The 27990-nt window shown below is 44.8% G+C and overlaps 1 protein-coding gene across 5 annotated transcripts in view; it reads right to left on the bottom strand.

Annotated features, from left to right (window-relative positions):
- Positions 1-210: 210 nt before the first annotated feature.
- The window catches only part of znf385a (zinc finger protein 385A), a 70483-nt gene continuing 42703 nt past the window's right edge, over positions 211-27990 (bottom strand). For 4 of the 5 annotated variants that reach the window (XM_030423550.1, XM_030423551.1, XM_030423554.1 and 1 more), the window contains exons 3-8: positions 22260-22370; positions 16337-16511; positions 9077-9436; positions 4788-4972; positions 4023-4115; positions 211-3691 (exon numbers count right to left, since the gene is read on the bottom strand). In XM_030423550.1, the coding sequence (XP_030279410.1) occupies positions 3437-3691; positions 4023-4115; positions 4788-4972; positions 9077-9436; positions 16337-16511; positions 22260-22370 (1179 nt within the window). In that variant the 3' untranslated portion in view covers positions 211-3436. Of the gene's footprint in view, positions 3692-4022; positions 4116-4787; positions 4973-9076; positions 9437-16336; positions 16512-22259; positions 22371-24962; positions 25524-27990 lie in introns of those variants that run through there. The other variant, XM_030423552.1, reaches the window with a different exon arrangement.

A 27990-nucleotide genomic window follows, 5' to 3' on the forward strand; every position in this document is an offset into this window, starting at 1 on the left:
TTGTCTGACGTGGATTCACATAATAAAAATCATTTTCCAGGTAGATTATGTCTGGAAACATGATGTATTAATGTCACACGTACCGTATACTAGGACTGTGACGCACAGAGAGATATTACACGAGATATTTCCAGTAGTTTTCTTCACAGGGTTATGACATATGATACAATGTGTTTTGCAACTATTTTCAAAATAAAAACTCTGAAGACATTTTTATTTTTTTTTGTTGCATTTAATGATTTATTGACATTTACTTTTTTCCCCACCATGGTTTCTCTTGATACCAATAGCATTTACCATAAAGTTTCTTTTTCATTTAAATTACATTTATAATGTTTTACTCACATACACATTTATTGTTTAATCTTCTTATTGCAATAAACAAGAGTAGCCAGAATGAGTCAGGTATTGCTACAATTCGCCATACAAACTCGTTGTCCCCGTCAGACAATGAAATTCAAAAATAACTTTATTGGCAAGACAAAATTACACCATAGCCTCTCCGTCTCTCTCTCTGCTCCAGGAGAGGCTGAGGGCAGAATAAGGCTAAGGCTAGTAGCCTAAACACAGCTAAAATGAAATACCTGCCCAGAAAATAGGAATCTAACATTTATTTCCCATATGTGTGAATAATGAGGATGAATCAGTGGGGATTACCACAGTATGAACACATGGAAGACAATATGAACATATCTGTGGTGCTGCTACTTGGCTGACCTACCAGGGGACAATATTGCAGTACTTTGATGAGGTTGGTCATTGATCAAGTTCCTGAAAGAATCCAGGGTGCCTGATCAATCTTCCTACACCAAACGCGTGCAGGCTTTTGTCTCCATTATTACTGTGTTAGGCCACATTATAGCTCCAGGTTGCGTCTGTCTCCAATTGGTGGAAAGTGGGGAGAGAGAGCGGGTCCCAATACACACTCGAATACATATGGTACACACACCAACAGGAAGAGCAGGGATCCTGGAATAGTATCTCACTCACAAAATATACTTCTGCCAAGAAGTTTTTTTTTCGTTCTGCAACAAAAAGAGCACGACGGTGGAAGCCGACACCGAGCCAGCTTCTTCTTTAAGTAATGGCATTAAAAATGTTCCTCACTTAAACTCTCACACACAGAAAAAAAAAAATAACGCAACTCAGTAAGTCCAACTAAAAAATAAGCCTGTTGAACAAATCTAGCTTTAATCCCTTGATACCTGGCGTTGTACCCTGTTCCCCAAGCAGAGATTACCATAGTAAAAAGGCCCTTTAATATGAAGGGTCGGTCCCTAAGCCCAGCTACACCTCAGTCTTTCTCTGTCCCGGTCTCAATCCCTTCAAGGGCTTGTACTCCACATGGAAGAACAGAAAAGTCCGTCAGCTGGCGTGCTCCCGGTTTACACATGACTCCAGACAACATGTCACAACATGTCACAATGATAACAAGTCACTCTGATAAAAATTGCTCATTGCATTGCAATATTCAGACAAAGGTAAGACATTAGAGCTCATTGCTTCTCAATGAAAGGGCACAGTGTACATCTCGTTCAGAAAAGGGTGATAGTTTCAAGCTGTCGAGCAAGATAGGTCTGCTGCTGCTGCTGCTGCTGTTTAGCTAGCTTCTGTAGTTCCCCTGCTGCCTGTATGTCACTCTGTCTGAGTCAACACTTATATAATACCACTATTCAGTAGTTCTGCCTCATTCTTGTCTCCCCCCCCCCCCCCCATGGATGCAGTTATTAACATTTTCTACCTACAAAAATATTTTTATTGTCTTTTCTATTTTGCCGTTTTTTAAATGGTTGATACAAATGCAAACCAACAGTCCAAATCAAACAGAACAAAGTGCTCACCAGTGTTTGTTAAAGAAAACAAATCATGGTGCGTTTCATGGCTTTCAGTTATAAGACAGGAAATATCGATGGATACCTGGAGCTAGACATCTCGGCTCCCGCTCTGGGCGACCTCATCCCTGTAGGCCTCCGGCTCGGTTGTCACTCCAGCTCAAGATCATTTCTCCGAGGATGTATTTGGCTTTCATCTTCCTCTCTATAATTTGTTCTCTTTCAGCATTTTGGTTGCCAGTGTTGATGTGCCCTCCACTATAGACTCATGTGAACCTTTGGAGGTTGGGGGGGGGGGGGAGGAGGGTGAGGCAAGAATGGAGGAGTTCAACCCAGTGATGCAGAAGCCAGACCCTGAAGGATCTTATTGCGAGGCCGCATGCAGAAACAACGTGAATACATCAGTACATAGGGTCACACTGAGGTCACACCTACCAACCTACACGGTGAATCAGCCCCCTTACGAAGACCAGGGCAATGCGAGGATGTCGATAAACCTTTGTGATGGCACCACATACATGTGACTTGTGTCCTCTACTTTACAGTATTTCTCATTACTGTAAGTCAGAGGGCAGGTTCTTGCATCACACATAATCAAAGGTAAAGACGGGGATCACATAAAAGCAGTACAGTATGTGCCGATACGTGACTTCTGCTTGTTTTCTCCCACCCTCTCTCCCCTTTAGTGAGGCCCTCGTCTGACTGTTATGGAGGTTGGCAGATGTGCCTTGCAGCGATTTCTGTCGGTCCAGTCTATTTTAAAAACATAGATTTGTTCGGGCCAGTGTGTGTCTGCATGCCGCCTGGGGTCAATCCATCCACTGACCCGTGCCAGCCCTCCTCTCACCTCACCCTCTCAGGAAATGACAATCCCCCAAAGTCACTTTTCTGCTCTCATAACCCCCCCACAACCATCAGAACATGTTCAGATGTGGCTACCACCTGCGTGTCAGCCGAAGTCATGTTGTTTCTAGCGAGGACCTAGTGTCACAAACTGAAGAGTTGCTGGCCTGTGGCGGCAGAAGGGGACATGTACAGTACCACGGAGGCTGCCACAGCAACGTGTGGGCGCATACAGCAAAGACCGATGGAAGCAGCTACCCTACTGACATAACATTATTGTCTTGGTTTTTGAGGTGCATAGGATGAGAAGAACACGTTGAGCCGTGATGACAAGAGAAAAACCAACCTGGCCCAGAATAATTATGTAACACTACATGTGGTTTAATGTTTCTAGAAAGGTCTGTTTCTTCTGTAGCTATCGAGGCGGCCATGACAGGGCCACAGTGCAAGGGAGAGGGAACAGGGGAGGTGAGAGATGTACAAGGGAGTTCAATGAATAATGAGAAAATCTCTCCTCTGCTCCTCTGCGGATCACTCAGGAGTCTTTGAAATGAAGGGAGAGTTTCAGGTAAAGGGAAGAAAGAGACACATACTTCTACTTCTTTCAGCTGCTCCATTCCCTTCTGTCCTCTCAGTTCAATATCTAAATTGGTTGGATTTTTTTTCCCACTATCAATTGCTGTTTGTTGATCATGTTTGTTTCTTCACAGTGTGCTTTTTGAGTGGCTGTTCCTGACTGGCCGAAGTCAGACGGTGATGTGTCAGTACGGTGAGAAGAGGATTGGCCCGTGGGTGGTGCGGATGGGCCCGGGGGCGGGTCTCAGGATGGCGTGGCTGAGAGGCGGGCCTTGCAATAGGTGATGGTGATGGTGCGGGTGGGGTGCGGGAGCTGCTGCGCGGAGTGCCAGCTGGTTCGAGGATGCCGCAGCGGCCATTGCTGCAGCAACAGCCAAGGGGCTGGGCAAGAGCCCTGCACCCAAAGCTTTGGTGAGATCCTTGGAGAAGGTCAAAGAGGACTAAACGCAGATAGGGTGCACAAACAGACACAAGAGAGAGAGGAGAGGGGGATAAAAAGATTAGTTCCAGAAGGTCAACACATGGAGGGGAAACAGATTTAGACCTCAAAACTGCATTCACATGTTTCAGTTCAATTGAGTTAATATTTTCAGGAGGAGGACACAGCCAAAAACTGAACAACTGGCAGGCTTTTGCAGGGATCAGATCAACACGCGCTAACTACTTCAAGGCCTTGCAGACCTCATCTAAATCATTGATGTCTGTGGAGCTCAGGTTTGCTGACTGTGTCACAGGAGGAATCAGAATTCAACAGTGAAACTTGAAGGTTACCGTCAGATCAGCTCCCCTGTGCTTCTTGTGTCGGCTGAGGAGGGGGTTAGGCTTGCCCGCCATGCCGTCCCGGTGCCTTCGACTTGATATGTGCTGAGAGGAAGGACAGCAACACATTAAGTTAAAATGTTTCCCATGTTAGACAAAAATGGACAAAGAAATACATCCATGTGAAAAAGCAGAGTTATGTAGACTTTTGGCGCTTATTATTTTTGAGAAACTTGATTCTAAAGCGTGCTGTCGTGAAAACAAAATCTGACCCACAAGTCATTATTAATTGCAAATTTTTATTAATTTATATTTTTATTAAATTAATATTTATTATTTTTTATTATTTTCATCACAAAAAATTTTAAGACTTATTTCCAAAGAGACAGCTATGTTATGTTGTATATTAAAGGCCCAGTGTGTAAGATTTAGTAGCATCTAGTGGTGAGGCTGCAGATTGCAACTGGCTGGACACCCTTCACCCTCCACTACGGTGGCTGCTAAAAATGTAAAAAAAAAACAAAAAACAAAAAAAACCACCAAGACACTCTTGAGAGTCTGTATTTGGTTTGTCCATTCTGTACTACAGTAAAAACATGGTGGAGTCCATGAAAGATCACCTGCTGCCACTGTAGATACAAAAGGCTAATTGCAAGGTCATGAAAACACAGTTACTCTTAGTTTAAAGTGTTAATGCATGCATATGAATGAAAACTTTCTTCTTTTGAAGAGCATAATGGATAAAATTGCATACAGAGCATGACCTCTCCCGCCTACCTGTTTGAGTTGCAGTTCAGAGTTGACCCGCACATTGCAGATCTCACAGTGGAAGGTTCGTTCCTGAGTGTTGGGGTCCACCGGCCCCCCTCCCTGCTCTCCGCTGGGCTTGGGGCCGAGGCGAGGATACGCCTTTATGGGGCCCAGCCCGCTCCGTGCCTCCAGAATAGTTTTGTGTTTGGTACCTGCGGGCAGACACATACACACACACGCAAAAACTTAGGTCAGTAATGCCATTAACCAAGATGAAATTACATATTTAGAAGCTAATAGAATCCAATCTCTATAATATATGAGTCATACTGTTTCCGTCCATCTGAAGTAAAATGAGTCTAGACAGCAACTCAAAGCACTGATGGAGAAACAGTGACGGTGACAAAAATAATGATTCTCCAGTAAATCATCACATACTGTATGCACAACACACAGAATCTGTCAGTGGATGACGTTGTAATGCTGAAGTTTTACCACTAGAGGGCTGCAGTCAGACGTCTCTACACATAGTGATGTGGAGGATGGACTCAAAGCCCTCTCTACTTATAAGAAGTTGATCACTTTTTGATTCAGAAGGAGTATGTGAGGTGAGGTCACACAGTGTGGCCTGTAGTAAATTATATCACCACATGTGCCGGTGGTGGACCACTGAACCCTCACTGTCAGGATCCATAACTTTGACTGTAAATGTCAACGTCTGAAAATTTATGGGCGGATTATTATGAGAAGCAGGTTTGAGTGGGCTTAGGACTGATCTGCAGTCGAACACTGGCTATGCTGGTCATGACACTGGTACTTTTTTACTGGTTCACTAAATATTTATGCGATCAAATAGCATTATTTTTGAGGGCACAGCTTAGTGCGTCGCCGTACTGGGAACAAATTAAAATATCATTCTGTAGATGTGTTTATACCAAGTAATACATTGCATTTGTACTAATGTCTCCTACTGGGCTGATCCCCTATAGTTCACCTCACACTGTCTATCAATCATGATTTCAGCAAGTAACGCAATTATTCAGCAATTCTGTTGTCCATAAGAGACGTCCAAGATCTAAAAGGAATTCACAAGAGATTTTAAGCTGTGGGGATGCATGTTTATAGAATAGATAAGCATTAATTTACCGGTGTTGGAGAACAATTTCTAAGATAGACTACAATGATCTCAGAGCTCTGCTGCCAGGCTCTTAACAAGAACGACACAGCATATCACCCCAGATTTGGTTAACCTGCACTGTCTCCCTCTAAAATTTCTATCAATCTTTAATGAGGCTCTTAATGGTTTGGGACCGGCCGACAATACTAATTCTTTTTCATTTGCCAAATAAATAATAAATAATACAAAAATCGGCAGCTCAGCGTTTGCTGACTTCGCAACAAACCATGGAATGTCTTTTTTAAAAGACAACTGAAAACATACTCAACATTACTTTTCACTGTTGCTCTTCCGATACACTGATATTAGGAGGTAAAAAATAGAGATATATTGGCCAATATACACAAATTCTTTGCAATGATCCCTCAAAAGTAGCTATCAAACACTCGTGACCTAGATATGTAACTGGGGAAGGATATTTTACACATTAACAATAAACTTTCTTGTCTAAAATGACACCATTGTGCTGAAACAGTAAACTTGAAAAACATAAATATTCAAAAGCATGTTTTTTTCTGCCCCTTTCTAACCCTTTTCTGCCTTATAATCTAAAAAAAAAGTTTTTTCACACCAGAGCTTATCAGGCTACATTTATGCTGCTACCAGGCCCTGAACAATATTTTTCCTTTTTCCTTGTGCCAGATTATTTTTGACCCCATCAACGCTCTACCACCTCCTTTACTGCTACATGTATGCCTGTCTGGTCTCAAAGCAAAGCATCATACTGTCATTGGCTCTGACTATTTTCTGAATTTCTAGTCACTCTCTAAAATACCTTTGAACAGCGTTTAGGTTACAGAAGAGATTGAAATCAGTGGGACGGGGTGGCTGGTGGGGAACATGCAGGCTGTGGGCTCCAGTGGGGAAGAAGTGGCTGGGGTGACGGATTTCGCTCGTGGCCAGAAATGTGCTCTTGGGGTGTCTGTTTGTGCTTTTGTGCTATTTTGGTCTGACAATGGATGGCCCAGTGGATTTAGTTGTCTTTGTAAGGTTGACTCATGGCGCGAACCAACACACAAGCAGACAAGGCACATTTGGGAACACAAAAATAGCCATTGTGTAGACAGGAAATAACATTACGTACATAACATACTTTCTCTCATTCTTCTCTTTTCTGCTGCCACGCACGCTGCTCATGTCTGCAAGACATATGCTTTTATTTTCAAACCAGGCTAATATGCACAGTTTTGATTTGAGAGTGATTGCTTCCAGATCGTTTCCCTCTTCGAGTTTCAACTGTTTCAACTTAGTCATCCAGGGGTTGAACTTTGGAGCCAACTAGCTGACAGCAGGCTGTGACCTCAGTGTGATTGATCCCTTTTTATACTGACATGTATCATGTAAGAGAAATGTACTGTTGTGTAGACGTTACACTGATAAACAATTCATCAACGCGTGAATTCTGAAAGCCCTATGGAGCTTAATCTTACCATAATGGTGGCAGTGATTGCAGCTTTACTGATTAATACTTTATCCAACATTAAGAGGTATTTATTGGCTGCTTTCATGGCTGAGCTGGCCGCACCAAACATTACTCAAAGCTAGGGGATACAGTTACACGGAGACTGTGCCTCATTGTCTGTTGTGTCTCTGAAGTTTTCCTTTATGTGAAGGAGAGTGTAGAACTCCCCAGAATAAAGAGTAGAGGTCAGCACATAGAAAGTGTCCCCAGAGGGAAGCGAGGTCAAAGGGAGAGCTAAGTTGGTAGGCCATGAAGGATTAAAGCAGGCAGCGGGCACCTGAGGGGTATTTGGAGCCCTGAGAATGTGCCGTAATGTGTGAAAGCTGTCTGCCTGAATGAAGCTGGTACTGTGGTGAGCTCACCCACATAACAACCTATTTTTCTCCTATTTCCCTGCTTAAATCCCTCCTGCAGTGGTTAGCCGCCTTCACCATCCTCCTCTGCACCCTTTTTTTCAAAGTGGAAGCCTTCAGGCTATGGGGAAACTGTTTTTATGCTGCATGCTGCAAATGACAAGACAGATCATGAATGTTTGATTGGGGAAGAGTTTTTTTTTTTTCCTCTTCAGTAAGTGTGGCTGAAGAAAGTGTCTGTTAGCAGAGTGCTGTCTGAGAGAACAGCCGCACATAGGAGAGGCACCTTGAGAGATCAGTGCTCGGTTACACAGGTCTAGCCTGTCACTGTTCAACAGATCAGTTATCTGCTGATCAGTGTTCTTCTCAGTAACCTCTGCAGGGTCACAGTCAAGTCATCAACTCAGATGGTAGCAATTACAGTAAGGGACGCCAAGTGATAGACTGTTTGTGAGTTTGTGTGTCTTTGCGCAACTGTGAGATGCACAAAAAAGAAAAAAGAAACTGTGGGGAAAAGAATGAATATATAACTGTGATATATGATAGTTAACATACATTACTCAATCTCCACAAATCAAATTGTGTTGTTTTTGTTACACTTGATGTAACAACTGTAATAACTGTAAAATATGAATTATCCTTTCAATCTATCATGTTCTGAAATTGTCTGAGACTCAGCAGTGATCCCCTGTGCACATTAATTGCCAGACACTATTAATATTAAAAGGACTGTAAAATGTCATAAAACATGTGCAAATATATGATGTATGTGAAAATGTTGCCTTACAAATATTATCTAGAGATGCAATATGTAAGGATTATAGTTGGAAACATTCAGATGAACTTATCAACAGAAAAAAACATCAACATTATGACATCTATGTTTTTTGTTGCAGAGCTATCTACTGAGGTTAGCATGCTAATCAGCTAGCCCCAGCCTGTCCTAGTACACACACCAACAGGAAACACCATCAGTCTCCTGGTGCTCCGAGCTCCCAGTCTGGACTGCTGGCACGGCTACACAGCTAACTGAAAATATGTTTTATTTGATACTGGATCAGGCTTGACTGAATTAAAGGGGCCTTGGAGGAGGTACGCACTACATTTAAAGAGTCACAACAACAACTTTAGAAGTTGCTGAATGGGTCTGTCTTGGTAAAATTCCTCTGACTCATGGGTTGTGATACATTCCGTTTGTTGCAACAACAACAGCTGTGCTGCTTGAGTTACCCGAGAGGAATCCAACCTTCCTTCTCAAGAAACGTATCAACACCAGCTACTTCCTGCAAAGTTTCAGCGTATCATAGCTCACAGATTTACTCACCTTTGTTGTGGGCCTCCAGCTGTGACAAGGAATTGACCGCGACCTTGCACAGTGAGCAGTACAGCAGCTTCTTGGCCTTGTCCTCCTCCGTCTCTGGATTGGACGGGCTGCTGGAGGCCGGGGTGCCGACAGCCCCTGAGACTGGGGGTCCGGACCCGGGCTGCTCTGAGCTGGAGCTGCCATTACCGCAGCCTGGGGAGGAGGAGGAAGGAGGGATCAGGGGAGGAGTGGTGGTGGGCAGGAGGGGGCACACTGAGGGCACCGGAGAGTCCATGGGTGGGGTTGGTGGGGTGGTGAGAGGGGGAAGGGGCCCCGGGGCCAGCAGGGCCCCATTTAACTGTGACAGAGGCCGTGGTTCATCTAGAAAAACAAAGAGAAGCAGAGAAAGGAGGAATAAATGTCAAAAGCAATGCAGAGGAATATAAAAAATAACTAATTTTGCAGTCCAAACGTGCATAACTCAAACAATAAAGACTTATACTGTTGACTTCATTGTCTTTAAACTCTGCGGTGAAGCAGAGTTCCCATGAAAAAAACACTCTGCTATGTCAAACCACACCGCTAACCACTCCCAGAATGTGGACGGCTCGCGTCTGCTGCGTAGATCAGACAAACCAACATAAAGCGCTTGCAGACGGAAGTGCTTTTTTATTTCCTACTGTACAGGTCGTAATCGGTTAAAAAGTGCCTTTTAATTTAAGATACATCTTAAGTGGAACCCAGAGGGGGTGGGCACGTGTTTAATACATTTTGAGGCTTTTTGAAGCTTTCAAGCCGATCGCTCACTGATGTGGTCTCATCTTATTGAAGCGTTTCCGTCGGGAGAAATGGGAAACAGATACCCCTGCCTTTGCATGTTTTGACTCTTTCCTGCACACCTGTTGTTTTTGGCAGAGGCTGAATCAACATGGTACTTGCTTTGTCACAGGGTGAAGACATGAGGTCCAAAGAAAATAACATTAAGTGAGCTGTCCTCTCACTCTCTCCTCTGCTCTCTCCCTCTGTAGGTTTAATGTGTTTGATCGTGTGTGGGTGAAACTATTCTTTTTCTTTTTTCTTTTTCCATCACAGAACATGTTTATACGTACATTTCCAGACACATGGTTCTGGTCAGCCACTCCCATACGCAATCATTTTGGTATTCACTAAGCAGTGGGTGTTGGCTGAAAAAAGACCCCCTAAATTTGGGTGGGGTATTCAGAACTCCCCCCATCAGCGGGCAAAACTCTCCAAACTCCACAGGATGTAGCACCGAGTGAAGGGAATGGAAAAGCCCCGATGGATAAAGGTATTAAAGGGATAACATGTAGTATTCCAGGCAAGAAAAACAAATGTTGACTTTAACTGCTCAATTTCCTTTTTAAGCATCCCCATGTGCTTTGTCATGTCGTAACGAGTCCATAGGGGTTGTAATATATATTCATGACTTCATTCCATCCTGTCACTCTTATGTGACTATGATAATATATATTACTATATATAACCATTGCATCATCTCTGATGAAGATGCCATTGTGAGTGCTTTCCATTCCTCTGCTGTCCAAGATCGAAATTCTCTGTCTTTCCGTATTGGAAGTTTCCAGCTGCAGAGCTGCTGGCTGCACAGAGCGTTTGTCAAACAGATGTTTCATTGAAAAGAAAAAAGAAAAAAAAAACCTGAATATTTCTGACTCTGACTCTATGTGGCATTGAGGAGTCAATAAACCCGGCCTGGATCAAAGTGCAGTGTGAGGCTAAAAGCTTTTTCAGTGATGTTTTGTGACCCATAGTGTGCTTTTCCTACCACAGTGCTGACTGAGCTGCTTAAGTTGATTGCAGAGCTTCTACTGTACCTGCAAGTGCAGGAGGCCAAAATGACAGCGAAGTTAAAACAGTTCTCTCCAGGCATTGTTGAATTGTTTGCCCATGCGCAGGCAGGCACGTACACATGCACATGATTTCACCGCAATACTAAGAAAACACACCATCACTGCGTCCGCAACATGTGGTTTGAGTTAAAATCAAGTGCGGAGGAACAGAGGTGGTTGGCCAAATAGTAATGAGGGATTTCATGATCCATGATGGCCTGGAGGTCTGCCTACCAAAACCCTCACATCCAGTCACTGTTCCGACTCATACCACGGTGAACGTCAGGACACTCATCCCCCCTCAGAACAAGTTCAGCTTGAGGCTAAACCCCGCGGGGCCTTCGTAGCCACAGTGATTCACCGTCTGCCTCAGCCACCCAAAATTATAAATCTCACGGAGCAGCAAACTGTTTCTTTTTGTCATATTTACTGAGCAAAATGAAAAGTGTGAAAGATCTGCAACGTAGCGGACAAATTGCAGTATTTTCTCCTTGAGAATTCAGAGGCTCTTGATTCTCCAGAAACTGAGGATACGCTGCAAGTCTAATTAAACACTGATAAGGCTGCTAACTGACCTTCTTCCCAGCTCGCCGGCCTCAAAGCCAAACAGAAGAAGGCATTATTCACTGGAAGAGGTCAGCAGAGGGAGATAACTCGGTCCAGATGCTTTACACTATAGCCCGGTGTGTCTGCATCGCCCTAATCCACTTCAGGAAATTAAAGCTATGTATAGTATGCAGTCCACGGGGGCAGGTTTTGTTGATAAAGTCGTGGGATTTAATACAGATTTATTCAAATTCAGACCGAAAGCACTTCCGTTGTTTGCTGCAAGAGTGAAAGTTCAACTCGATCCCTTAAGAGTTGTGCTTCTTGGAGGAAAGAAATATCTGATTGTGGAATTAGTGTGGAAGGCATCATAATAAGGAGCGCCTGTGTGAGCAAATGTTCCTTATTGTACAAGGAATGTAAGTGATCCCATCACACAACGAGTAGGCTTTTAGTTTTTTTCACAAGACATTAAAGTTGATGGCAGAGCAGCAGGGTTATTGCTGTAATCAATCCTGTGTGTAGGTGGAACATCTTGCCGTGATGGATTCGCTTTGTTTATTGAAAGTGCTCCAATTCAAACCAGCGTAAAGAGATTACAGAGGCTTGCGTTATGGTGATGGTTACAAGTCATCAACAAACCGTCCCGGCAACAAATCCAGCGGGTTTAACACCGGAGTGACCGACCGACCATGTGCACATGATAGCTCGCAGGTGGGTATAAGAGTAACTCAGGGAGAATGACTCCATCTACCAGCAGTGCCCCCCATTCTTAATGATTAACAAGCTACGAAACCCGACCCTGGCCCTACGAGAGCCGGACCACATTCATAATGCAGTTGGGTGCTTTTTCCCCAGTCTGGCTTGCATCCGAACTCTGAGACACACACACACACACACACACACACACACACACGTATAAACACATTGCCACACACATTTGCAGACATGCAAATTGTGTTTTTGTCAGTCCTCTAGTTTATTATTTCAGGTAGATTTCATCAAACACGTCAACAAACAGGCGAATTTCCTGAAACTTCGACTCCGAGACCAACAACAGATACAGACAGAGCGTGCAAAGTGCATCAGCGCCGTGTAACTCGACACTGTAGTCGCCTCATAGCCGCGCAACCCTAGCCCACACGTGAAAGTCATCTGTTTAATTGACCTTGGGCGTGTGTGTGTGTGTGTGTGTGTGTGTGTGTGTGTGTGTGCGCGCTTGTGTGGACTATAGAGTGCTATAATGTCAGGGTGGTTTTAAGCGGGCCCTTCATTAGAGTGGGAGTGTCAGACAGCAGAGGGATAAAGAGAAAGAGGGGGGGTGCTTGTCTCCAAGTAAACAGCTGCCTCTGCATCAACCCGCAGGCCCGGCCAAACCCTCAGCTCACTGGGCCAAATCCCCCAAAGCCAAGGGCCTCCTCTTTGGGGGCAGCTCTGACCACAAACCCTTTGAGGACTGACAAATGCGTGACCTGCCCCGATGGCTGCAAGGGTTAAGGAACCGGCAGCGTCCAAACTGTGCTGACCTTTTGTTGTTTTAGCCTTGAGCAAGGTCCTGTTTATGGCCATCACTGTTGACTTTATTTGATATGTTAATGAGAAATGATGCCATATCAAAGAGAAGGTCGCAACAATGCTGGACAGGACAGTACTTCTAATTCATCACCTCAGAATGTCTCAGAGGAACGTGATACTGTGTGAAATTGTAGATCAACAAACAGACCGCTGAGAAGGAAAATCTCCCAACGTCGACAACCAATGCTGCTCTGTGTTTAAGGGATCTGCACTGTGGGAAATCTTCCTGTTGCCCGACCACACTGTTTATGTACGTGTGTGCATGCATTATGTGCATAGCCTATGTATCTATGTGTCAGTTTTCAGTCTAACTGCCCCAGAGTGACCCAAGTAAGTCTCCACAGGCCGAACCACAGTGTCCGTTCCTCCCGACTGCTTTCCCAGTCGTAGCCAGGCACAGCTGCCTGCTCCCAGAGATCTGTCCCAGGGGACCGCGGAGCAGAGGGACAGGATCACACTGAGGACACAAACACACACACACACACACACACACACACACACACACAACCACACACAACCACACACTCACAAGAAAGCAGGCAAGCAGGCAGGCCAGGAAGAGACAAGGCTCCAGGGTCACGAGACAGAGGCTTGGATGGAAAAAGGCATTCTTTCACATGTTGCTACTTTCAGATCTCGATCATGGCAGGATTGTTTTGGCTCCTCAAGCTCTTGGAGTCTTGCTAATGGCAACTGGCCTGGAGCTGATCTCAGATCCCCCATGAGGGAAGGGGAGTGAAAAGGACTGGCCCTCTTACTACTCTGGGATCAGCTGAAAGAATTTCAGCTTTAGTGTTATTTTAATGGATAAAATAAAAAGTCAAAGACAGTAAAAAGGGATTTGCTCTGCTGTTTTGGCCTTTACCTGCCCTGAATTCACCGTGTTTGCTCATGTGCCCTCTCGTCAATAAGCTGGAAATGTCTGGTAAACAGTGAGCTACAGGAACTTTCGGAAATGTCAACAAAACATATTCGTTGCCTCGTGTGTGATCCAAGGACAGAGTGGTGACACTGAGGGAATGGAAAACTCTGGGTGGAGGAAGGAGAAGGGCAGAGACACACAAAGAAACACCCAGACTCCGAATTATAGCTAGAAATAGGAAGATGAGCTAGACAGAGCGAAAATAAGACTGAGGCAACAAAGACAGAGCTAAAGAGAAAGAGCTAAAGAAAGAGCTTGCCACACCTCACCAATTAACAAAATAAATCTGCCAACAGTAAATTAATTTTCATTAAAGTCACATCAGCTGCTCCGCATCAGATACTGGCTTTAGATCCTGCCCTGTCAGACTCTTCCATGGAGTCATCTTTATTTTTTCTCAATCAGTCTTAGCACTTATTACCGACACCCTGGGCTCGGGTGGGCAGCACGGTCTATTTCAACTCCGTGGCAAATGTTGTTGCTCGTCAATATCTCACTCAGGAGCGGGCAAACACACACGCACGCCACAGTGGGGCTCCCTGACGAGACGCCAAGAAACTGCCGCGCGTTTGCCAACTCACCTGCTCACAGTCTAAATGGATGGACACCAAACTGGATTTGCATTGCTGTGGTTAATACAGCAGATTGTCTGTGGCGCAGTAATGATGCTTCTACTTTGATCAGCCTGTCACTCAAGCAGGAAACCAGACGTGTTGGTTAGTCGACTCCTCTTTTTGCCACATGGGCAACACTAAACTCTTTTATCCCAATATGAAACAAGAAATGGCCAGTGGAGAAGAGCTGCAAAGATCAATCTATTGTAATCGAATTGATAAACCGATCTAATAATCAATTAATCTGTTAGAGTCATTCTTTTAAGGTAAATAAATTGAAATTATCCGATTCCAACTTCCTAAAAGTGAATATTTTCTGGCTTCTTTACTCCTTTATGACACTAAACATCTTTGGGTTGTGGACAAAACAAGACATTTGACATTTTGACATTTTAAAACATTTAAAAATTATGGCAGTGACAATAAACATTAGTTACGGCCCAACTGTGATGTAAACTAATGAAGAAAGAGCATAAGAATTTATCTATTTGTCCAGTCACTGGCTGATGTAGTTGATAAACATACTGAATATTATACACTCAGTCAGGTTTGTGCTATGATTTCAAATTTAGGCTTCTCAGCCTTCTTGGAAAATCTGGCCAGACTGCCTCAGTTTTTCACTTAAATTTCTATCAACCCGCTTGCCTTCCTCCATCTGATCGGCTGTTTGCATCGAGCCTTTGCCAGAACTCACTAACTGTAGCTGCATTCACTCTGACCTGCTTTGAAGTTAAGGCTAAATTGAATTTCTTGATATAATTTAACGTGTCCGGGGCCACAGAAAGGAACTTATTCATCTGTGTCCCACTTTTAAAACTAACTTCCTCAGTATTCAGAATTTAAATACACTTTAACAGCCATTAAAAATAGTTATCTCAAAATGAAGCAGACTGTTAAACTATTTAAAGTCTGGGCAGCAAAAAAAAACTTATTCAGCTACTTATCTTTCATGAAAGAAAAATCTCTGAATGTGAGTGAATCTGTGAGACACAGCTGTCACTGCACATAGTTTCTTGAGGTTTGTGGGACTGTGTTGCTGACCGTAAGCTCTGCTGCAGCCACATCAGACCACACAGAGAGCTGAGATGCTCACAAGAGGAACAAAACACTGCAAAGCTGCTGTGATAAGATGTTATTCTTGCATATTCTCCATTAAATTCTTTCAACAAAATGATAAGCCTCTGAACGACCTACACAGACTGAAATGATTATCGCTACAATAAACTCACACAAGTACTTTTTCTGTTTCTACTCTTGTTAAGAGACACATTATGCTCATTTTAATGTTCATACTTTTATTTTGGGCTACTAATAGAATAGGTTCACATGTTTTAATAAAAACGTCAGTTTTCTCATACTGTCCATGCTGCAGCGCTGTATTCCCCCTCTGTTTGTAAGGGTCTGTTTTAGCTTCAGTCTCTTTAAAGCCCCCCTCCTGAATACCCAGTCTGCTCTCATTGGTCAGCTCACACATGCCTGAACAAGCACCATCTAACTAATCAGTTCTTATGTGCCAAATTGACCACTAGGGATACATTATGCAAAGGTGTACATGGTGATATAGTATGATGTCACAAAGTCTCAGTTGTAAAGGAGAGACTACTGACGAGGCGTTCAGGACCACTGTTTTCTGTGGGAGAGAGGAGCTTCTGTAGGTGCCGCCCCTGTTTTGCATGCACAAGAACCTATATAAAACACAGACAGGAAAAAAAGAAAAAGCATTATAGATCTTCCTTAATGTTTTCTGCTCTCTCACCTGCTTTGCTGGACTCGCTGTCAGGGGCAGTACCAGGGGCTCCGGGCGGAGACGGGGAGGAGGTGGTGGGCACCATTTGAGACTTGTCCCCCTCCTGTGGACGACTCTTGGAGGTCTCTATGCCTTTGACTCTCCTGGCATGGCGGTTTCCTTTGTAATGGGCTTCTGCCTGGCTCTAGAGGAGAAGAAGTGAAAAACAACATGTTAACGTTGCCACTCCAGAGCCAACAGGTGAATAAAACATTGCAGGTTGGATTAGGTTAACTGTCACATGCATGCATGTCATTATGATAGCATGTTATTCAATATACTCTGGGGACTGGAGCCGTAGAGAGCAGGCAGGTTTACAGTGGGTAGACAGATGGATTACAAGCAAGGAAACAAAAAGATGCAATGATGGACACAAAGACCTGTCGGTCCCTTTTGTCCCTCCATCTTGTTTTCATGCGCTACATTCTGACTAACAGTTCATCTGTTTCTGGATCAGCTGTTTGTTTTAACATACATCTCCTGCAGTCTAAATCTCTACATACACCCTGACAGTACTTGGCTCCAGCGTTCATTAATACAGCCATGCTCACAGACATGCCAAAGGGAGTTGAACCCAGGGTCACTGGAAGCCACATATCTGCCCGGAGGGCCCATAAGTCCTACCCTCGCTGCTACAACACATGCACGCACATTTTTACAGTACATGTTATCAATGGGTTTCTACAACATAAATTCTGTCAGCTGCTCACTGAAAAGACTCTGGCTCTTGCACAATCCCAGACTTAATTGCTTGCCTGTGGCGCGGTCTAAAATCTAAATATACATGCTTACAGGCAGCAAAGCCCCTGTCTGTAATATCTTATAGAAAGATGAAATGGGGATGTGGATTCTGAGTCTGGAGATCATCCTGCATTCCGTAGAAGGGAAAAAAGGTGCAGAGATTCCATTACAGAAGCTAGAGTTGCTAATCTCCTGATGAAAGGCTAGCTACTAGCTAATGGGTTTGTTCAGACTCTAGACACCAGAGGTGAGTCATTCGCCAGGAGACTACTGGGACATCAGGGGAGTCTGTCTCTAGTCCGTGTGTGTCTGATCAGAGGTATGTGAGCCAGGGACAACATGGCAGATGAGATGCAGGGTTGCTATACTGAGCTGTCGCCAGCGGTCTAGCTTCACAGCATGGCGGCTGTAGAAACAAAACACACACATGTACACAGACATGCCCAAAGGTGGGCAGGGGGGTATTCATCCTATTTGCCATCTGTTCGCCTGCTCTTTATCGCCCCTCTATCGTTGGTTTAAGTGTCCCTCAATTAAAAACACACAAACAGGCTCTGTGCTGATGCAGACATATAATGAGATCGCTCCCTGCTATCTCCGCAAGCACGCAGACTGAGCAGATGTTTCACGGCCAAACAACATTCGTATCAAGGGGGTGATGATGAAGGTGATTATGAAGTGGCTGCATTACATTTAGTTGCCAGGGAGAGCCATGGTCTGAAGAGCGGCTGACAGCTGCCACAGGTGCTGAAAGGCTTGAAGGATTTGACTGACACTTTAGGACATCACAGTGACCACAGGCTCAGGCGTGGGGACAGACTGGATTGGAGAAGGAGGCAGGGGGTGATGAGTAATGTTTGTGAGCCTGTGTTTCGTGCCTGATGGCATCCAGGACGTAAGCTGGCACCGTAAACCAGGTGCGGTGGCAGTAGGGGTTTAAAAGATCACATGTTTCTTAAATCATGATGACAAACTGCGCTCTAGATATAGCTGACCGTTCTGTAACTGTAGCCTGTCAAAGGGGTCTTAAGGAGCTCCTTTAGCAAAGCCTGGAGATCAAGGAGGAGAGAAGAAAAGGGGGTGGGCTGGCGGGCTGCTGAGAGAGACGTGATCTCTCAGATGAAAGGAGGAATGAGGGGAGATAGTAAGGTATATGGTGGTGCATGGCGAAGCAGCCACAGAGGCTCACTTATCCTCTAACGCCAAGCCAAGGGGATCAACAGCCCAGCAGCTGCGGTGTGAGGTCGCGGATGGAGAGACGGGAAAGAGAATGAAGGGAAGATGAAGGAGAAACGGTGCCCAAGACAAGGGAGGTGATGTTCAGAGCTGGACTCAAGAGTGGGAATGATAAAAGATGAAAAGCTGCAGCACATCAGCCTGTGATGTCTGTGTTTCATTATGCAGGGGGTTCAAACTGAGCAAGCGCTTTCCAGCATGACTATCATTCTGAGGGGAAAGCTGTGATGTTACAGCCGCAGCTGCAGCTCCAGACGAGACAAAGAGGAAGAAGAAAAGGAGAGGAAGTTAACATGAGAGGGAATAACAGATAGACTGGGACAACAAACCAGCAGGAAACGGCGAAGAAACGGTGAAGTATCGGTGAGGCGGTGAAGTAGGGTGCAGGAGAACAACGGATGCATATCAGCCTGGTCCTGCTGCAGCAGCTGTGACGCTGGTCAATGCAGCGCGACGGAGCCTGTGATGTCACTAATGCAGCACGACACCAAGGTTATTCTGCATAAACCACCGCTTAACACCTCGCGCCACCACACGGCACACGGACAGTAGGGCACAAACCCTCCCCCCAATCCATCCTCTCCTCCCCCCTCCTCTTCCTCTTCCCCTCCAAGTCTCCTTCCTCTCTGCCTCTTTCCCAAGATGCACCGGGGCTGTCAGAGCCAGACACTAATCCATGCCCTTGACGAATGCATCTTATAATAAGTAGTGGCAGGCAATTTTAGGCATTTCCACACTGTAAATAATGCAGCACGAGAGAGGGAGACAGATAGAAAAAAGGGGGAGAAGGTTGCAGAGAGAGACAGAGCAAGATGCACAGAGGGAGAGATCAAATGGGACGAATGAATGATGGCAAAATGATGCGTGAAATGGGGGAGCACGGGTGGGAGCAGGGAGGCAGAACTGGATCCTTTGAAGACAAGTACATTGATCATGACAGTACATAGTAAGCCCCAGACGCTCTCTCTGACCCAAGGAAGACCAATCAGCTCACAGATGGCAGATAAAGATGGAGAAATGTCAGCATCAAGGGCAAAATAATCTTCGTTATTCTCAAGACAGAGCTGCGGTCTGGCGAAATGAAGCAGAGAATGCAGCAAAAGATTCTTCGAAGTGTTTCCCACTGTAAAATTTGTATCCATGAAATATTCATCCCGACTTGACGACTTATGTAGTAAAGAACGGTGTGGGTGGGGAGTCATCCTATGGTAAAATGGAGGACAGTTTTTTTTTTCTCCAGTCGAGCTTAGTAGGACAGCACAAACGACACACAGTTTGACATTGCTGATGTACTGCGGCGTGTGCTTTTTTTTCTCTTGTGCACGCTCGGAGGTGAAAGTGACAACGACAGCCAAGTGTGTATATGTATGTCTTTTATCTGTCTGGAGCCGGGACATCAGCCATGATGGCTTTAGGTGTCACTATTGCTTCCTCTCACACACACGCACAAATAAACATGTTCTCAAAATTCTCATGCTTTTATATTGCTTTATTTTAGATAGTTTGGAAAATCATACCTTTTTTATGAATCCTACAGTAAATGGATTTTGCATGTTAACTGGATGTATTGTGTTGTATTGGGTGGCTGTGGCTCAGGAGGCAGAGCGGCTGTCCTCTATTCGGAGGGCATGTGGTTGGTTTTCCGGCTCTGCCGGCATGTCGAATTGTCCTTGGGTAAGATACTGAACCTGATGGCTGTTCCATCAGTGTAAGAGTGCATCTGCGAATGGCTGAGCGCAGAAATATCATGGGGTGCTTTGGATATGAGTTGCTGTATGGCTCTTGATTAGCAGGGCAGCCTCTGTCATCAGTGTATGAATGTGTGAGTGAAAGGGTGAATGTAGCATGTGCTGTAGAGCGGTGGGTAGACGAGAAAAGTGTTAACATAAAGGCAGTCCTTTTATATGCTCATTTGTGGTTTGCAGTTTATGTTGTTTGTCTTCATTTTTGTATTGTTTTCAATTGACCCGCTCAATTATTCATACTGTTGAAGGCACTGTGAGGAGATGCGATCTGTCCAGGACAGGGTAAGACTATAGCCCCTTTATAACTGCCTGCAAAGTGGGAAGACAAAGAGGACTGGGAGCTCCTTACCCTCCGAGCAGAGGGTGAGATCAACCACTATATAAAAGGCACGGTATGTGATTGTTATTGTCATGTTGTGCATTGTTCTGAGAGCGCACGTGTAAAACATCACACCAAATGCCAACGCTGTTATGTTACACGTCATGCGTCTCCTGTTTGTGAAGCGCTGGCATGCTATCCAGATTGTCACGCTGTGGGGTGGCATTACATCGCTGTTGTTTTGTTCGGTGCAAATAAACAAAGGCAGCGTAAAGAACAGTCTTGGTTGTGGTGGTATTGTGCAAGGTCTTTTATCTGTTAGGAGCCAGGACATAAGCCAGGGTGACTGTAGGTGTCATCAAAACATCACGCTCAATGCAGACCCCATTGTGTTACACGTCACGGGTCTTCTGTTTGTGGAACGCTGGCATGCCATCCAAAATCAAACACTGAGGTGGTATTATGCCGCCTTTTGTTCGTTCAGTGCATATAAACAAAGGCAGCGTAAAGAAGGCCCTTCGTTGGGGCGGTATTGTGAAATCTCTGTGTAAAAAGGAATTTTGGCCAGATATCACTCCCCATACAAACAATATTAATCCCACAGTCAGAATTACTCGGCCTTGCATGACAGCACATTTTATTTATGCTTATATTGGTTATATTTTGGACAGATTGTCTCTGCCTGTAACTGTATCCCTTTTATTTTTAGCCGTTACCATTAAAACATCATTTTAACCATTAAGTTAAATATTTAAATTCTTTAAATTCTTCACAGATTCACTGTATATCCCAACTTATCCAACAGGACATGTCTATACTGAAGAGGCCTCTATTCAAACGCTAGCAGAGGGGCTCAAAGTATTTCATCACATAAACATCTTTGTCTAACTGTTTCCTGCGCCTGTGAAGACATACAGCAGAGGCCTCTGCAGAGAGCAGGCTCAAGATTACAGGCCTGCAGCTGCCTGACCACATGGAAACCATGATTGTAGACCTGAGGAGTATATATAGCACTGGTCCTCTCCTTAATGTTATGTGTCGTGGACGGATGTGCGCCCTGGCCCTGAAGTCCGCACCACTGAATAAGGAGAATCACAGCCAAATTATACACTACACCCATGACATTCGGTGCTGGCGTTGTCAGGTGTCCATCCCGTTCATCCACAAGAGAAAAAGACCGGGAACGGGTTGGCACCGCCTCACATAAAATACCTCCATATTGTTTTGTTTTTGTTCATTTGTCATCAGTCATGTGTGCAAGTTGCCCGTGGGTGCAACGTGCCATTAAACTCTCATTATGAGATTTTATAAACTACACCATATGGACAAGCAGATGAAACTGCTGTTGAAAATAATTGATGGAATTATACAAAAGCATGAAAAAAAAACAACAGATTCTTACTTTGTGACAAGCAGATGTAAAATTAACGTTAGACGTGTTCAAGATGTTAAGTGTTTTCAGTGCTGAGAAAGTGTGAAAATGGAAGCAAAAACATATATATATCCTCCTATCCAGTTTCTGCAGCAGCTCTTGTGCTGCAGTGATTGTTGTTTCTTCTAACTCCACACTGTAACTGAAACAAATTAAATTCCAAAGGGGTCCGCAACTGCCAAAACAAAGCCCAAACAAATGCACCACATCCTCTGTGTCAATACCCGCTCTTGCGAGAGAAAACAGGAAAAGAAAGCCTTCCAACATCCAACACATTCCTAAAGAAATTGGTGCATGAGGTGAAAGGTGTTTGTGTATAAACAGCATGTGTTACGCCACGTGGGAAATGTGAAAGATGGAGCGAGCAAAGAGCACGGTATGTGTTGTTTTGCTTCTTTTTTGTTTTTTATGGTTCCGTACCTCTGAGTTGAAGCGGATCTGGCAGACGTTACAGGAGATGACCGGCCGCTTGGTCTTGATCAGCGGTACTCCAAAGGTGTGGTTGATCACAGCCTTCTGCACTGGGTCCATCTGACGGAGAAATGACAGAGAGAGATAGAGAGAGAGAGAGAGAGAGAGAGAGAGAGAAGATAGAAGAGCAGAAATCTGTTAGCTATAATTCATACTCAGCTACTACGCTGCGCTCCAGACATCCCGGTGCTACAAGTTGACAGGTCGGTCCATCATCATGATGTAAGCGGTGAATATGCTTTGCCCTCTGCCTCGGATGGTGGGTGGAGTAGAGAGGAGCAACAGGTTTTCTGCTTACAAAGACTTAACCTAAAAATCCAGATGACCACATGGAGCGGATCTTTGGCGACGTGTTTATTGTACTGCATGTCTGTGTTTACTGTATGTTCTGCAAACTGTGGTCAGTGCTGACAGTGTGTTGCTACAACCGAAACACCTGCTGCATCCTACCAAAGCTCAGGCTTCTGACGCCGACCAGGTTGCTGCTTCATGCCGTCCCTGTGTTAATTGTTTCAGCTGGGACGTCCATCATCTATTAGCGGCTCTCCAGTGTGTTCTTTGCTAAGCCGTCCTCTTAAACACTGTTCCAGACACTAAAGACCCCGTCTGTACGGATCTGAAAGGGCTCCATTCCAATTACTTGTCTATGTTTGCAGCTGAGTTTATCTAGCGATCTTTGTTAATTGACCTCTAGAGTCAATGACCGGTGTGGATTTCCACACCTAGCAATTGACCAGCACTCTGTCTACAGCTAACGCAGGGAATAATGTATAAGATGATGATGTGGCATTGTGGGGGTATTCGAGAGGAATGCAGAGAAACAAAAGAGCTGGCCCTGAAGAACAAACTGGATATAATGCCTTGAATTTGCACACCGGAGAGGGAATGTTCCAGCGACTCCTCCAAGTCTGATGCAAGCCTGTTGGTTTGGAGAGCCCTGACAGACTCTGAATTACTCAATTTGGCTCGTCACTACAATTAATGTGGCTAATCACCAAGCTTTCCCTCAAGCTATCTTGCACCCAGAGCCACATCTGATATACAAATGGCTCAAGTGTCTGGTCCGAGCAGAGACAAAAAGAGAGAGAAGAGAGAGAGAGAGAGCTAAAATGCATATTCTCATAGCTCAAGCATGAGCAATTTGAATTCTGCACAGTTCTTGTTACTTGGCAACTCCAAAGAAACAGGGTAAACAGAGAAAAGAAAGAAACGGGGAGGAGGCCTGAGACATTTAGCTGGGTGACAGGACGGCGCAGAAACACACCATCTGGAGGGGCGAATGAGTGAGGGAGAGGGAGAGGAAGATGAATCGGGACAGATAGACGGAGCAGAGGGGGGGGAGACACGGGAAAGAGCCCAGAAAGAGCAAGGGAGAGAAAGAGGCCCAGGCCGGACATCCTCACATCGCACATTCTTATCTCATTTGGCTTTCATTCCCATACTCCACGATGCATGACTCCCTCCTTTTCTCTCCCCAGAAACAGCCTGAAGTAGGCGCTCCCACTGCTGCCTCTGTGAATTCAGATGGATGGGGCGGCAGGGCTGATATTGAGCAAAGACGTTGGTGGATGAATAGCTCAGCAGTGACTATGCATTAGCCATCTGAAGATAATAAGGCAACTGACTCCTGTCCGATTGCACCCCAACTCCCACACTACGAGCAGACGTGAGTAAGGAACTGCTCGTTAAATACTGTACGTGGGTGTCCATGCCGTGACCTATCATCGCCCCTCTGAGGAAAGTTTAACAAGAGCCAGGCAACCTCAGGTGCAGTAACTGTACAAATGGATCCTGGGCTTGTCCCCAGCCAGTCAGCTCGCTGCTCTGGGTGTGGGTCAGCTATGATCCATCCAGTTGCTTCAGCTGTTAAAAACACAGTCCAGCTGCCAACAAGCCTCTTTGGACGGCGGCTCACATGGCCTCTGATGAACGCTCTCCAAAACATGTCCTCATGAAATAGGAGCAGAGCACCGTGATGTAACCGCACAGGGATTTTCCAAAATGGGCTCAGTCGCATGGACCGATTACATATAGTCATAGTTCATGATTAAATCAATTTCAATCCCTAAATCGGCTAAGTAAATGATGAGTGATTTTTGAAGACTTTCATGTCAGTTTAGAGCTGTTTCAGTGTGGTGACAGCTCTGGCCGGACTTAAACCACAGAGACCACCATCACTCAGCAGTTATGTCAACAGCCCCTCAGGGCCTGAAGAACCAAACACCCCTCATGCCTTTTATTAACGCAGAGCACAAGCAAGCATCTCGCGGCACATGCACCCAAACATCCTCTTTTGTCTTTGTCTTTCTTTCGTGTTCCCTCCTCCCGACTCTTTATCTTTCAGGCTTTCATCCTTTTCTTTGTTTCCTTTTTTTTTTTTCTAACAGCGTTTGATCAATCCCCTGCAACACAAAAACTTTGGAAGGGGTTGAATTCCAGCAATGAGGAGTGCACTGCGCTGTGACTCGCTGGGACCACTCAGCTGGCAGTCACAGCAAAGTCTGCACTGTGCCAGATAAAAAAAAAAAACAGCCTTTGAAGCTCTAACTTCTGCAGTGCTTTTGAGCTGTGCCCAGATTAAGACACGGTTGGCTTGGAAAAAAAAATAAAAAAATAAAAAAGCGAAGAAGCTCCAAGCATTAAGGTACTCACCTTCTTCTCCTCTGAGTCTGTAGTAGCTTGGAGCTGCATTGGTCCTCCAGTGTGTGTGCTGCTGCTGGCCGAGGTGTGTGTTTGGCTCTCAGCATGTGCGAGACTGAGAGTGTGTGGTGCACCTTCCTCACTCATTCAGCCTCTCCACTCGTTGTCAATGCTGAATACAAACTAACTCTCACACACGCACACACACCTGAAAAATCCCTAGTGATGCATTTCCAGCAAAGATGTCTTTGTTTCTTCTTATTTGGCACACTCTCTGCTTCCCTTTGATATGCTGTAAGAGAAGAGGTATCTGTATGCTGTAAGGTTTTTTGCTCAGATCTCTGCCTCACTGTCTATCTTTTTTTTTTTTTTCCACTGACACATCACCTTACAAGTGCCTGTCCCTTTAGTTCAGCCTCCCTCTCCTCTCTTCTCGGCTGCTTTTCTCTCTCGCTGCTTCACGCTTCCCTGTAGTGAGTTTCCTTCACTCTGCTCACCAGTTTTCTCCTCCCCTTCTCTCTCTCTCTCTCTCTCTCTCTCTCTCTCTCTCTCTCTCTCTCTCTCTCGCCCGTCTTCATGCATCCTCCAACCATCCAGCTGCTAGTCCCTCTCAACCCCCCCCCCCCTCCATCCCTCCCTCTTCCCCAAAGTTCACACCATCTATCAAATGTCATCATCAGCCACTGGAGCTTTTTGGCCCGACCCACCCGCCCCAGAGCAAACCACACATGAACTCACATACACCCACACAAAACTCTTCCTCTCTGGTTTCTTGCTACCGAAAAGTCATACTTGATTCAAAGCAAAGATCTAGTGTGAAGATATTATTTGGGTAAGTCTTAAATCAGCTGATATTAAATGTGCTATAATGAACAGTCTTTTTTTTTGTCGACAAATGTACTTAAATATCAATAGTAAAAGCAAATGAGAATTATACATATAATGTTAAAGTTGTTATTGATAACATTCAGACACTAAATGAGGCCTCTCACCGCTGTTTTTCAAATCATCTGACCCCTCCAGAGGCTGCCAGTTCATTCTAGCTCATGTTATGATGTATGTAACAGTAGCTAGCTGAGGCAAACTTAGCTCAACACTTAACACTAGCTCATTTTGATGTTGACAAATCCTCGATACCACATGATTCAAACAGCGTTGTACTATCAACAGACCTTGTTAGAAGCTGTCACATTTTTTTTTAAAGATCTGTCTACATCAAAATGATGTCAATAGGACCTTTAAAGGTGCAACATGTAAGAGCTTGCCACCTGTCGCAGGTCAGTTCAAACAAATCAGAGAGCAGCTCATCAGCAGAGTTACTGACTGCTACTCACTGCTCTCTTTTCTGATATATAGCCGCAGCTACAAGCAGCCGTTAACTAGTTAGCTCTATTAGCCGTGCAGCTAGTGGCCCTACCTTGACTCGAGTGAAGGTTGAAGCAGTGGGGGAGTCTTGGTGTTACACCACTGGCAGTAAAGGAGGTCAGCAGCCTCCATCTTTGACGTCAAAACTGATATTTCTTCATATTCTGTTGATAATTTTTGTTCATTTCTGAGCTGAATGTTCAACATTTGCCTCCAAATGTAGCGGAGTGGACGTATAAAGAAGCAGAAAATGGAAATACTTGTGTAAAGTTAACCTCAAAACTGCTCAAAAGTGCAGCACTTGAGTAAATGAGCCCAGTTGCATTACGTCACTGGTTTTATTGCTACAGTGAGTTGAAGAAATGTGTGATTGCTTTCAGGCAGACATCAGTGCGCATAATGTCTGATGAGTCCCCACGACCAAGACCTCGACAGAAGACGTTCTTAACGGTTCCTTTTTTTCTTTTGTTTTTTTGATTGATCAGTCTCGAGCAGCAACAGGTGCGATGAAACATCAGTCAGTTAATCTGGGGCTGGAAGAACAGAGTTGTGAAGGAGCCTGCTGGAGAATGAGTTGTTCAGGAGTGACAGAAGAGATGAAAGGAGCGAAGACAGCAGGTGAGATCCAACAAGTCTGCGTGCGGCTTTGCATGATTAAACGCCTTCATCGAAAATCCCTGACTGTGCATCCTGAGCGAGTCCACGTCGGGACAGGCAGGCTGCATGACTCGGAGTGTGTGTGTGTGTGTGTGTGTGTGTGTGTGTGTGTGTTTGTGTGAGCACGTGTCTATATCAAGACCAGCTGCTGCAGATAAATAATTCAGTCTCGTCACTGTCTGGAGGCACATCGGGTGAGACAGGCAGGTAGAGGACAAATCACATCAGAGGACCATTAAAGACTGTATATGGCTTTAGGAGAGGCCATTCCTCTACTATGGAGCTAATAACCCTTGATGCGAGTCTCATTAAGACTGTACAAACTCAGCACAGATCGCTTATTAAGAGAGAGCGAAAGAATAACTAGCTGCCAGCTGAGTGCAGGGACATTTCTCAGTGTTATTGCTGCCATAACGCTGTGTCTTCATCGAGGCACTGTGCACATCAGTGTGTCGGCGCAGACAGACACCAGAAGGCATTTAAGACATGAGGAAGGGTACCTCTTACGTGAAATAAACCTTGTTCATCCTCCATTGTTACACAGTTAAATGAAGGAGATGAGACCCAAGCAGAGTCGCTGGCTGATTGTTTAAACATCACCTCTGCCCAACAAGCCATAAAATATAGCCCGTGATATAAACAGAGATGCAAACACTTACGCTCTTACCCTTGGTCTTCCTGTATAAATAAACTCAACTGCACACTAAAACTAAATTAAACATAAAAACATCTCTGGGAAAGCTGAGGGCCACGACTTCCTCCGTAGGAAAACATCAACAACAACAACAGAGCCTTCATTAGCAGCAACCGATGTTGTATCTTTATTCTTTTGCATTGCTACAGCTTTAAAAAAGTGTGTTCTGCAGGCATTTCCCCTGGACTCTTCATTCAAATATCAACTGTACTGTCATTAAGTGTCAGTCGGTATTTTTTCCATATAATGCTCTAATGTAAATGTATGTATGTGACAGAATGCAGTGGAGCTATAAGGTCAGAATAACCTCCAAGCCTCTCCTAT

This window comes from Sparus aurata, chromosome 7 (assembly GCF_900880675.1).
Source record: "Sparus aurata chromosome 7, fSpaAur1.1, whole genome shotgun sequence".
In the NCBI taxonomy this organism is placed as follows: domain Eukaryota; kingdom Metazoa; phylum Chordata; class Actinopteri; order Spariformes; family Sparidae; genus Sparus; species Sparus aurata.